Source organism: Nothobranchius furzeri, chromosome 14 (genome assembly GCF_043380555.1).
Source record: "Nothobranchius furzeri strain GRZ-AD chromosome 14, NfurGRZ-RIMD1, whole genome shotgun sequence".
Taxonomy (NCBI): domain Eukaryota; kingdom Metazoa; phylum Chordata; class Actinopteri; order Cyprinodontiformes; family Nothobranchiidae; genus Nothobranchius; species Nothobranchius furzeri.
In genome coordinates this window covers 15,081,859-15,093,937 of record NC_091754.1, presented here as the reverse complement: position 1 = coordinate 15,093,937, position 12,079 = coordinate 15,081,859, and the positions used below count along the sequence as shown (strand labels likewise).

The 12,079-nt window shown below is 40.9% G+C and overlaps 1 protein-coding gene and 1 long non-coding RNA gene across 3 annotated transcripts in view; one reads left to right on the top strand and one right to left on the bottom strand.

The window, feature by feature from the left end:
* Positions 1 to 2,739: 2,739 nt before the first annotated feature.
* The window catches only part of LOC107390174 (polycystin-1-like protein 2), a 67,102-nt gene continuing 57,762 nt past the window's right edge, over positions 2,740 to 12,079 (top strand). For both annotated transcript variants that reach the window (XM_015966739.3, XM_054747057.2), the window contains exons 1-5: positions 2,740 to 3,189; positions 3,799 to 3,957; positions 4,041 to 4,217; positions 5,898 to 6,005; positions 8,481 to 8,613. In XM_015966739.3, coding sequence (XP_015822225.2) covers positions 2,763 to 3,189; positions 3,799 to 3,957; positions 4,041 to 4,217; positions 5,898 to 6,005; positions 8,481 to 8,613 — 1,004 coding nt within the window. In that variant the 5' untranslated portion in view covers positions 2,740 to 2,762. The remainder of the gene's footprint in view (positions 3,190 to 3,798; positions 3,958 to 4,040; positions 4,218 to 5,897; positions 6,006 to 8,480; positions 8,614 to 12,079) is intronic.
* Positions 2,823 to 3,652, bottom strand: LOC139062747 (uncharacterized). The gene is made up of 2 exons (XR_011516296.1): positions 3,513 to 3,652; positions 2,823 to 3,207 (listed from the first exon to the last, which is right to left on the bottom strand). It is a non-coding gene; the product is annotated as an uncharacterized lncRNA (long non-coding RNA).

Here is a 12,079-nt window from a genome sequence, read left to right as displayed (position 1 = left end):
CTCTCATTGCTACTGAACATTTTCTCCACTTATGTGGTTATGATATAAGGCTGTTGCTGTAATTGGGAAGTGAACTGTGCTGGGCCAAACTAGGAGAATATTAAGATTTTCTGAGGGAAAGAGAAAAAACAATTGTCTACCTTTCAGAAGAGGAACTGGCAAAAAACTACATGGAAAATATGTGAAAACGTTTGTTTTTAACCCCAAATTGAACAAGTTTACCTAGATCTTAAAAAGCAGCTCAGATGATGAAACTGCAACTATGATTCTGATGACAAGCTAACAAATTGAGCTAGCTCCTCTTAAGATAACCGGCTAGCAGAGCTTCTGACTGACAGTTTATGTGCAGCAGCAAATCAACTATCCTGATTAACAAGGTTATAAAAGCTCATAAATGAAAAATCACTTTGATGTGTGGGGGAACTTTTCCAGGCCCTCTTAGCAGGGTGGGACTGGGAGGAGAGTGCTGTAGCCTTTTAGCTGGAAGCTAACCAGAGCCTGGGCTAACGTCACCACCCGGTGGAACACTAGCGACATGTAGGGAAGTGGGTTGGTTCACCGGCACGAGTCAGCCTGGTTATTATCAGCTGCTTAACGACACCGAGCGGACTCACATTCACATTTGAAAGCAGCGCTGATTCCAGGAACCTCAGCACAAAGTGTGTTCGTTAATCTGAGCCAGCATGAGAACAAGGGAAGCGAGCGGCAGCGGAAAGCGGGGGCGGAGCGGAGATAGTGGAATTTTGGGGTAAGGGTCCACGTAGGGGGCGGGCATATTACGTGAACGGACCCATCTGATTGGCCGCATGTCAGAAGGATTACATTTGATTGCTCAAATAATACTTCCGCGTAAAAAACAGAGCTGGTTTACAAAAAGCTGATGTATGACACGGATGGAAATGTTTGAACCAACCATTTATCGCCGTTTTTGACGTGCTTTGCGATGGGCCTATCGCACGTCCTGTTATCGCGATGACGATAATTTTTCGATATATTGTGCAGCCCTACTGGATGTGAACATGTCCTTTTATCTGCAACATTCACCTCAAACACACACATTTCTGCAGCTTGCAGTAACAGTGACTGATAAACACGGCCATAAGCATGGCAGGTGAACAGTTTGATACTGTTTTCATCTGTCCTAACTTAATTATACTGCAAATAGCTCTTAGAGTGTTAATGTTTTTAGTAGTTAGTTTAGTGTAGTAATATGGTTTTGACCTTATTAAAATCAAACAAATGTACCAGCAATTTGGATATAGAAAGGAATAATGGATTATTTACAATTAATTATTTCAATAAGCGGTTGATCAACAGGCTTCTAGAGAGCTTGATGAGCTGCTGCAGGGTGTTGGAGCATTGGAACTATTAAAACATGCAAGACCAGGATTAAAAACACCTGATGTAGAGGCTCAGTTTTCAATGGCACCATGAAGAATGAGTCACTGATGCGTGGCAATGCAGCAATAGCGGCGCAGCAAGATGGCAACATGAACAAATTGCTTGCCAAATTTGTCTATAGGCTGCAAAGCTCAGATATCTGGGAGGGAAGTGCAGTAGAGCCGCTGCATTTTCAGCATGACAGGTGGTTCAATTCTACTTACGACTTTTTGTAACAGCTTATGTGCACGTAATTCATAAAAAATACATAGAAAAAACAAACACTGACAGAAAGTGGATGGATGGAACTTTTTCACATTTGGGGTGTTTATGGAGGCAGTAGAGACCTTCATGGGACCACAAAATGATGCAAGGATGTCCTTTTTAAAATACCTGTTTATATTTTTAAAGTAAAATAAAACGCAAATCCTAACAATTAAAAAATAAAAATGAATAGTAAAAGTCCCTTTTCTGTTGCTTGCAAGCTGAAAAATATAATTGACATTTAATAAAAAAAATCATATGATTTGAGTTTGCCATCATCACAACCAGACACTTACTAAAAATAGTTTATTTCATTAAAGTAGTTAAAGATTTATTTAGTGCGGTTATTCTTATTCAGATCAGACCATTTCATAGATTTAGCTAAGTGTATTTTTATTGTGATCAGAAATCATTAATTTAAGTAAAAACTTTTCTCATTTCTGATTTTTGAAACCAGTTTTTTTTTCAGTCGAATGGAAAAAAATAAGTTTACGTTTGTGAAACAGCCTGCAGAGTTTAGTGCCTAATAAAATAAAATACGCCTCGCATGTTGCTTTCACACGTGTTTCAAACCATTATCGTGACACTACTATACATTTTTTCACTAGAAACACAATTATTAGACCTTCTGGAGTTGACGTGGATGAAATGGAAAAGCCTGAATTGAATAAAACTTGATTTATTAAAGGTGAGCAGCAGAAGCTGCATACCAATTTGTGGTTGTTGGTCCCTTTTAGGAGTCTCTTGATTTGTTTTATCTTTTCTTAATTTCGCTGGACTGAGAAGAAAATAGCTTATTAGTTGGATTTGATGTGAATTCCAAATACTTTTTTTTACAGCGTGAGCACATTTATAGTAGTGGGGGTTTCTTTATCATTAACATTTTTTGTGGATGCTGAAACCCTCCGGAGAAAACTGTTAATGCTCAGTTTGATTTGGACAGTAAAGGTAGCGACTAAAGCATCATGGGTTCTGCCTTTGTTCTGTCTAAAACCACTATCCTGGAGTTCCTTTGTTCCATGTGCACAAAGGCAAAGCAATCAACAGCTCATAGGTAAACAAACAGAAACCAGGAAAAGATACGGGAGCAATGCTCTTGTCAGACCTTTAGAGGTAGAATGTCACCTGGTGTGCCTGCGGGAGAACACAAGTGCTCTGAAACCTTTCAGAAGTTGGAGTGTGATTCAGAGTTCAACTTTTATTGTTTTAAAGTGAGAATAGAAAGGATGTGCAGGGCGATTCTGCACATTTTGATATTGTTGATGCTCGTCTGTCAGGTTTTGCCTGAGAATGACAGGAACTTCACAGCTTCCTGTCCGGAGAACCAGAAGTCTTTTCGAGGTTCATGCTTTGAGCTCGTGGCTCTGCAGCGATCTTTTCACAGCGCCCAAGATTGGTGTGAGGACAGTGGAGGACACCTTGCATTTATTTCTGATAAAGACACTCAGATTTTCCTTGAGAGACTTGTGGACTCTGAAAAGGACTCGTGGATCGGACTGGCACCATCCTGCTCCTCAAACAAGCAACTTCCTCTGGATGCTGAAGGTGAGGATGAAGAAAAAACTGAAAACAAATAAAAATATTTTTACCCTTCATCCAAATTATGTTTACAGAATATCAAAGTTCACGGACTGTTCTTTAATTGCAAAGCTTTACTTAAGAGGTTTAATTAGACTTTTGAATCATGTTTCTGTGTAAAAACTATAAACATGATCATCATTTCTCCCTGAATGACATTTATTTAGTGAAAAAAAAATTAACATCCAACAGGACTCGAGCAGCCAAGAGTGAAAACGGCTTCAACCTCATGTATTTGATTGTAAACCTTCACGCCCTCATTTCTTTTGATAAGATTTCTGTTTATTTACCTGCTTAAATATCAGCAGCAGATAAAGACCTGGTAGATCCAGGGCTGAAGTATTTCCTTGACAATCAGTTGTGTCCAATCCAGGCATTGGAGATCCATCAGCCTGCATGTTTTATCTTTTCAGACCAGCAAGTTCAAGGGTTGAAGCTTATCAGTAACCCATTAATTTAAACACACCTGTGTTAAGTTGCTGTCATTGGCTGATTATGTTTGTGAACAATACAACAGGTGTTCCTAATAAAGTGGCCAGCGAGTGTATGTCCCTCAGGTGATTTTCTTGTTTCCAGGTCCTCTCTCTTGGCTTGATGGTTCACCCGTCACATTTTCAAAGTGGGCAAGCATCCCGCTGCCGGGTACGCGGTGTGGACACGTTCTGAGAAACTCTGATTTCCAGTGGGAGGCCACGAGGGACTGCTACCAAGAAAAGGCTTTTATCTGCCAGATCGGTGCGCATGCTACGAGTCAATCTCTGAACACTGAATCACTCTGTGAGCGTCACCTCTTTGAACTGCTTTTATTTACTTCTCAGAATCTGGGAGAAGGATTATACGGTCGGGTCGCAGCACCTCTCTGAAATGCAGCTCTGATCAGGTGTTAATGATAGACGGCGGCCGCAGGAGCGTTAACTACTGCCCATCTAGGTCTTCTCCTCCAACATTCACACATCAGGAGTGTGCCTGGGTGGATGCTGTTGACCACATTAAAGGTAACGAGTATAAATCTCACCACCTGTATCAGCTTATAAGTGTCAGCTGATTTTATTTGCCTTCTGGTTAAAGCTTTAGATTTACTCGCCTGGGCTCGGAGAGGAGAAAATAAACGCACCTGCACAGACATGAAATTTAATCCATCACTAAATGTTTGCTTTTTTAACACAAAGAACACATTGTTTCTCTGAAGACTTGTTTGAAAAGACTAATGGCCCATTCTGTGAGGTATTACGCTTAAAAGCGTAATACCTACCCCACGCTTAACAGATATTTATCTATTCACTTTAACTATTGACTCGAGCTTTTAACTGATCACTATTCATCTTCTCAATCCACCCATGCTGTAAAGTATCTCTGGATCCTGCTGTCCTGGTTGGCTAAAAATACTCATCATAGTAATCAGAGTTGATGGGGAAAACTGTCAAGCTTTCCGTCTGAGACAAAAATGCACCTAGAAGTAGTTGCAGAAATGGAAAAGCCAAGTAAAGCTCAGGTTTAGTCTCATATGGCAGGACTGGTAAAATGAATGGTAAATGACCTGCACAAAAATAAGTTAATGGTTTCTCGATTAACCTGCTGTTTAATAGCATAGAAATCTAAACCATCAGTTGCCGAAGAAAAATTATTTTGCTCTGCATGTTGGTCCAGCCACACTCAGTTTGGTGGGCGAATGCTACTGCGACTGAGCAAAACTAAGGCCAGTCCACACGTAGCCGGGGATCTGCCAAAATGTAGATATTTTTCTACGTTTTGGCCTGTCATCCACACGAAAACTGTGTTTTTTTCACACGAAAACTGATCTTTTTAAAAAACTCTGGCCAAAGTGAAGATCTGCGTTTTCTCCATTTTGGGTGTCTGTGTGTGGACGGACAAAACCAGAGTTTTAAGGTCCGCAACGTCACTTTCCGCGACAAAAAAATGCTGACATCACGTGTGCGACCTGTGTTTACACTAGCCGACAGCATGGATGCCCTCAGAGCTGCGCTCGCTTTATCAATTGTCCAAGCGCTTTCTGCTTGTTTGTTTTTGCAAGCGGAATTACTGCTCCTTGCGGAAGACCACAGACGAAGGACGAGGTTAAGAACGGGGGAAGTACTGCCCCCTACAGGTCTGGCATGTCCTTAACAACATATTTATCCGGGTATGTGTGGACAGAGTTTTTTAAAACGAGGTGGTGTGGATGCAAGTTTTTGGAGGGGTGGATATTCGTTTAAAAAAAACCGGCTACGTGTGGACTAGGCCTAAGATGATGATGGTGCGTTTGAAACGGCTTTGGCATCAACTTTAGTCTTGGGCTTTTCTTTGAGTCAAGAGCAAATGTGTGTTCTTCAGAGGTATATGGCAGACTGCCCTGTTGACTGACATCCGTAGTGGTGAGTATGTCACGTTAATCTCCAGTAGCATGCACAGTTTGAAAGACAACCACAGATCACGTCCCATGACTGAGAGCCAATAGGCCTAGGCAAGACTATATAACAGCACTGTAGGATGGCTTGCCAGGCTTAATATTGAGCTTAAACAATTAGAAATTCTTGCATTTTAATGTCATTTTTATCAATTAATCTAATGTCTGTATGTGGAAGAAGCAGAAATATTGTTTTCAATAGGACCTATATTGGATATTAAGATATTGTTAAATGACTTTCTAGTCAGTTTAGAAATTTGTTATTTTTTAGCTGAATGTCAAGGCCAACAAGTCTGTCAGATCGACGTTATGAACACATCTGATGACCTTTGCCCCGACCTGAGGAGCTACTTGACTGTGGAGTTCCACTGCAAAGATGGTAGGTCACATTCATATTATTTTCTACACAATTTTTTTAATCTACAAATCAGATTCAGATTTTAACACCTAATTAAAAAAATATATTTCATATGAAATGTTTTGTTTTGTGTTACTTTGAGGTCTGAGCAATCCAGAATAGCAAGGGGAAATAAAAAAAATTACACTAAAAAACAAGACAAAAAGCTCAAGTCTGACGAGGAATATAGATTTTTGGAATACTTTCATAGGAAAATTTGGAAAACCTTCTCATAACTCACTGAGTTCATAAAAACAAACTTATGTGATTTATGAGGAATAGAATAAATCATTTTCATCACTATTTATGTTCATTGTTAAAACACCAGTTAAACTTGCATCATTTGATTAGGGTTGTTTTTTTCTCTACATTTTAAAGATCAAATGTGGAAAAAGTCGCGACAAACACAAATGTAAAAAAAAAGTCACATTACTGTTTCGGTTTTGATCAAATAAAAAAGCCTGATTGCTCTGCTTTGTTTTCAGGAACTGCCCTTGTCAAACTCCAGTTTCATTCATTAAAAGCAAAACTTAAGTAATTCACTTCTCCCTCCTACTGGTTGAAAGCAGAATTACAACTCCTGTAAACGATCCTGCTGCAGCCTACTGTAGCTAGTGCTAACGAGTTAATAAATTGCTTACTCAAACCATCTTATTCTGAATAAGCCACGAGGTCCAAAGATCCACAAATTGGGACAAGTAGCATAAAAAGTCCAGTAGCAACAAAGCCAAGTCCCCATCAGTCTGTGATGTTGTAGCCTCCTTCAGCTCCCTTCAATGGCTGCATGGATGTTCACTAGTTTTAGCTTTTTGCTTCCCCGCCAAAGACAACTCTCTTACTTCCAGGTTCCGTCACGATGGCATCAAAAACATTATTTTCCTCCATCGCTTTACTGATTATCTCAGCGAACTGAAAAAGCTAACTGCTAGCCTTTGTATGAGCTAACGGCACAGTAAACGACTACTGTCATAAACATCGACATATATACTGGACAATTCATTTCCATAAGCTCCAATAACACGTTTTTGAGGAGGTAAATGGGAGGTGGCCACCACCGCCATTTTGACCGTTTCACAGGTTCCGTCAAGCCCAGACAATTCCACAAAAGGGAAGAGAGGTGGAGCTGAGGGTGGAGCTGTAAGGCTGGGATCAACTGACGACACCCGGTCGAACTAGCTACAAGCTAACCTGAAGCTAACACAAAGCTAACGTGGAGGTGGGAGCTAAGCTAACGGAGGTAGCAACCTAGCTACAACCGGAGTTAACTGTGCACAACACCAGAGCTTCTGAGTCAGAGATACGCCGGGCTGACCGCTGGGTAAAACCGGGTGGAACACAGAGATCTCCGAGAGCTCCACAAGCCGGCAGCCGCACAGCAGACAAGCGCCGCTGCGATCTGAGATGGGCAGAGCTGCCGCTGAGGAGAACCGGGTGGAAAGGTTTCCATCCCAGAGCTCCACAAGCTGGCACCCCGCGCAGCAGACAGGAGCCACGGCGATCAGAGATGCGCCGAGCTACGGGGAGGGGAGAACCAGGTGCAAAACATCGGTCTCCCGAGAGCTCCACAAGCCGATAGTCGGAACCCAGCTCCACCAACATGTTATATTTCAACCCATTTTCTAAAGTGCAGCATGCACTGGGTTTTACCCTATTAGATTTAAATTTCATGGTTAAACAGTACATGTTAAAATCTACATAAATATAATTTTACTTACCGAAAAAAATGAGGTGGAGACTCCTTGGACACTCTATTAGTGCAATTAATGCCACAGCAAGTCATTTTGTCCAACAATTGCACAAAAAATATCCAAAAAAGAATACACAAACACAGAGACTCAAAATCCCGGAGCAGTTTCCAGGCCAGACTGAGGCTCTACTGAGGCCTTTCCATGGAGCTAGCTCTGTGGTCACGTGGGTCTGATGCTCATTAATTATACCGAATTTTAGGCTTTTAATACACTCACAGAGTTACTCAGAGTTGTCATGAGTGTAAACTAGATCATTTAAACCAAAAACATGTTTTGGAACCAAGCTGTAAACATGTTTATTTCTGCTGTGAAATTGGTATTTTTAACATGGGAGTCAATGAGGATTTGCTCGCTTCTGACACCAGCCCCTAGTGGATGAGGGTGGAACTGCAATTTCTTTCACTTCCGCATTGGCCTCAATTTCTGTCCCGCATTGTGGGGGCTTGGTCATAAAGCAAGTAGAGACCTCCCCCAGTGTTCCTACCTTGACCACAAAACCTTTTAAGCCCACTTTCTGGTCAGCATAGGGCTACAAAGGGATTTTCAACATGAAGTTGCTCGCCCAAAAACCAATGAAATCAGTTAGACATAATAGCTTAAAGTCCTAAAAACTCATTAGTGTTGCTTAAAATTAGAATGAAACCAGAATCCAAACACAGGTGCCTGATCATTTAAAGCTTTTTTTTTTTTTTTTTGGTCTTTTTTCCAGCTCTCTTGCTGTCAATACAATCTATGGCTGCTGTTTCTGAATTGGTCACAATCACAACAGAACTTCATCATTCATCCACCTGCAAGTTAAATACTGGAGATGGAAAGACTTATCTACTATCCATCCCAAAAGGGTGAGTAACAAAGTTAACTGAATCACCACAAATGAGTAATTACAAATAAGCATCCAATTTTTAATTAAGCACTTATTTTTGCCACATGAGGGTTTGGTTGTCTGAGTGTAGGTGGAACAGTTCTGTTCCAAGTCTTAAAGTTAACTTCATCCTTTCAATTTCTTTGTTACGATTTGCTCCAAGACATGGGTCTGAGCTGTGGCGAGTTCCCTCGACTCATTTAGATGCATGGCACAGCTCCTTTGAGCTTTGAGAATATTCATCAGTTCTTCTGGCCAGATTTGTTTTAAAAACAAGATCACTTCGCACATACAGGAGAAATATTAGGCATCACTTATAACTTGAAATTTGGTTTCCAAAACGTTTTCACTAGTTTATTTTTTTATTATTAATATTGATTCATGTTAGAGCCTTTTCAGAGCAGTGTTTTAGCTGATGCCCAACTCCAGCTGTCATCAGGAGAGAGGTAGAGGACACGCTGGACAGGTCGCCTGTTCATCACAGAAAGCAGCACCCTTATTTATTTTAAAAAAAAAAGTATTTCTCTTTAAAATAACGATTTGTTTATTAATGTTAATTAGTGCATGGTTAAGCATTAATAAAGTATAACATAAAATAGTATCAACGACTTAATATTAATATAAAATATAAGTAATGCATTACTAAGCAGACACCCCTGGCCCTCTGTCCTAACCTTAAGGAAACTTAATAGTTAATATCTAAAGTAAAGGGGTCCATTGTTTATTAATACTTAATAATGCACTAAGTAACATTAATAAATGGACCCTTATTGTAAAGTGTTACAAAAATGTTGAAATCAACAAATATCTAATTTCATAACTCCCAAAAGCAGAGGTGTGACCAAGTCACTGCTTTGCAAGTCACAAGTAAGTCACAAGTATTTCCAGTCAAGTCTTGAGTGTAGCGATAAATATGGATTTTCATCTGTATTTATCAAATGTGGTGTAGACTTAGCTTGTTTTCGTCGTTTATAATTTTATATTAAATAACTCGGGGCACCACCCAGTTTTGTCTGTGTGAACGGGGACACTGGATTTAATATTTATATCTTCTCAATGTAATCAGTCTCAAAGTTAACACCACATTTTAATCTGAAAGCTGAATTCTTGTCAGAATGCGCCGGATATTCTTGAGATCGCTAGGCAATGATCAGGCATGATTTAAGTTTTGTGAATTTATTAAAAACATCAGTCGTGACACTTGACAAAGAGAACCAAACACGAGAATAAGTAAGTGGATAAACACAAATTTGGTGACACATAGGATTATAGTAAATATTAGGAATGACTTCTGTAAGGAGAACAAGTGTGTGTGCGTGCGTTCCTATGGGTATAGGAATACAGGAGGGTGTGTGCGAATAAGGATTCATGTGCAGTAGAGAAAGAAGATAAATCTTGAGAGCTAAACGTGAATGTGGGATCGAAATAAACAAGCCATAAAAGAAATGGACTAATCTGAATTCACTAATCGAGCTTAGCACAAAAGTCAGCCAGATGGGATGTTTCACAGACCTGCTTTCCGTCGCCGGGAGGGTGGCCAGCGGCTCCAACAGCCTTGGGTTCCTGGCTCGTGGCCTTTTTGGATTAAATGTTACTGGCTCCCTGTTCGGTCAACGTCGGTCTTGAAAGGAGAGGATGTGGTAATCTTCGATCGTGGCTTGACTTTTTGGTTCCTTCACCTCTGCGACTTCAAAACGTGGAATTCAAATCGCGGGCCCAAATGATTCCAAAACGAAACCGAATCATCAAACCGTTTTCCAAATTGCTTTTACTCTTAATGTCTCGAACACGCAGACTTCCGGTTTCACGTAGGAAGTCAAAGCAAAACAAACTGAGTTACTTCTAAGTTTTTACTGTAACTTTTGAGAGCGACGCTTTGCTAGGCCAAGATGGAAATGCCAAGCAGAGATTTGCTTTAGGCGTCTTTGGTTCTTATTCTGCCCACACAAAGTTTGCACTGTGGCTTAAATAACCTTCTGCGTGACATCCACATGAATTTCATTCCTTAACCACTTGATGGCAGTGTGGCTCTTTCACATAACCCAGTCTTCAATTCAAAATTCAATTCAAAGAAACTTTATTAATCCCAGAGGGAAATTAGAGTCTCAGTACACACAATTCAGAGATCAGACATACAAAGGCAAAGACACATGACAAGAATTTGTGACTGGTCATTCGCAACCCTGAGTCGCGCTACCTTAATAGAGTTAAGAGGGGTTACATGAGGATTGGTTCAGGTGGAGGGAAAAAAAAGGCACTTCAGAGTTACCCTCCACAGGGAGGGCAGCTTTGCTATGCAAAAAACACCTCAGACAGAAATGCAACAGACTTCATACATCACACAACATAAGTGTCCACTAGGTGGGGTGGTGGGTTTGGGACTCTCCACACGTCAGTTCCTGCAGCCATGATAAGCAGCGCACATCATTTTAGTCTGGACAGGGGAAGGAGGTTGTTGAGTTTTGGAGGGCACAGTGACTCCTGGAATGATTATGCGGCCTTCACTGCCCGCAGTCCCGCCCAGGCTGGGATAGGAGACAGAGATGCCATAGCGACGGCAGCATTCCACATTTCTTCTGAGGGGGAGTATTTGTTGCAGCCTTACAGGCTCAAGGGCACCAGATTCAGATTAGCAATTGTTTTGGAGCCAGACAGAGATAATTTCCTCTCTGTCTTAAAGTTCCGTTGGTGGGGAAACCATGCAGGATTGGGAAGCTCATGGCACCATCAGGGCCGACTCTGGGTAATTTGGTGCCCAAGACGAGAGTGCCCATTTGCACCCCCCCCCCCCCCCCCCCCCCCCCGCCACTCACCAAAACCCAAGTCCACACATTGGAAAAAGCAACTCCACAGTTATTCCTTAGTTACTAAGTTTTTATTTTAAATATTCACACAGCAACTCTTTAAAGTCAACAGCCTGAAGAATAAATGTAAGCTTGAAAGATGAGTAACCTGGGAATATTACAATAACCGACAACTCAAAATGTTGTGCAAATGTCATTGGGGGGATGCAAAATCAAAAGCAGCATTAAACTGTTAAATCAAAAGCAAAACTCAAATATCAAAGTGTCATCATAAAGAAAGTTGTACTTTCCATTTCGTTCAACTGCTGTGGCCAGTCAGCAGGATCCATGGGGCCAGCAGCTCATACATGTTCACAGACATCTGTTGAAGCTGATGGTGTCTCTTCAGGCTGTTGGACTGGAGCACTGAGTCTGCTGGTGTTGGGTTCTTCTTCTGTGAGAAAATAAACACACACACACACACACACACACACACACACACACACACACACACACACACACACACAGCAACTTAACCCTCTGATGCATGAATTAAGAACAGTGCCACTTTCACATTCAATATTCCTCAGTCATGTGCAGTGATGCTTTTCACTATTTTTAATATTACTGGACTTTTTATTTTATTGATCTTTTTTAATCTGT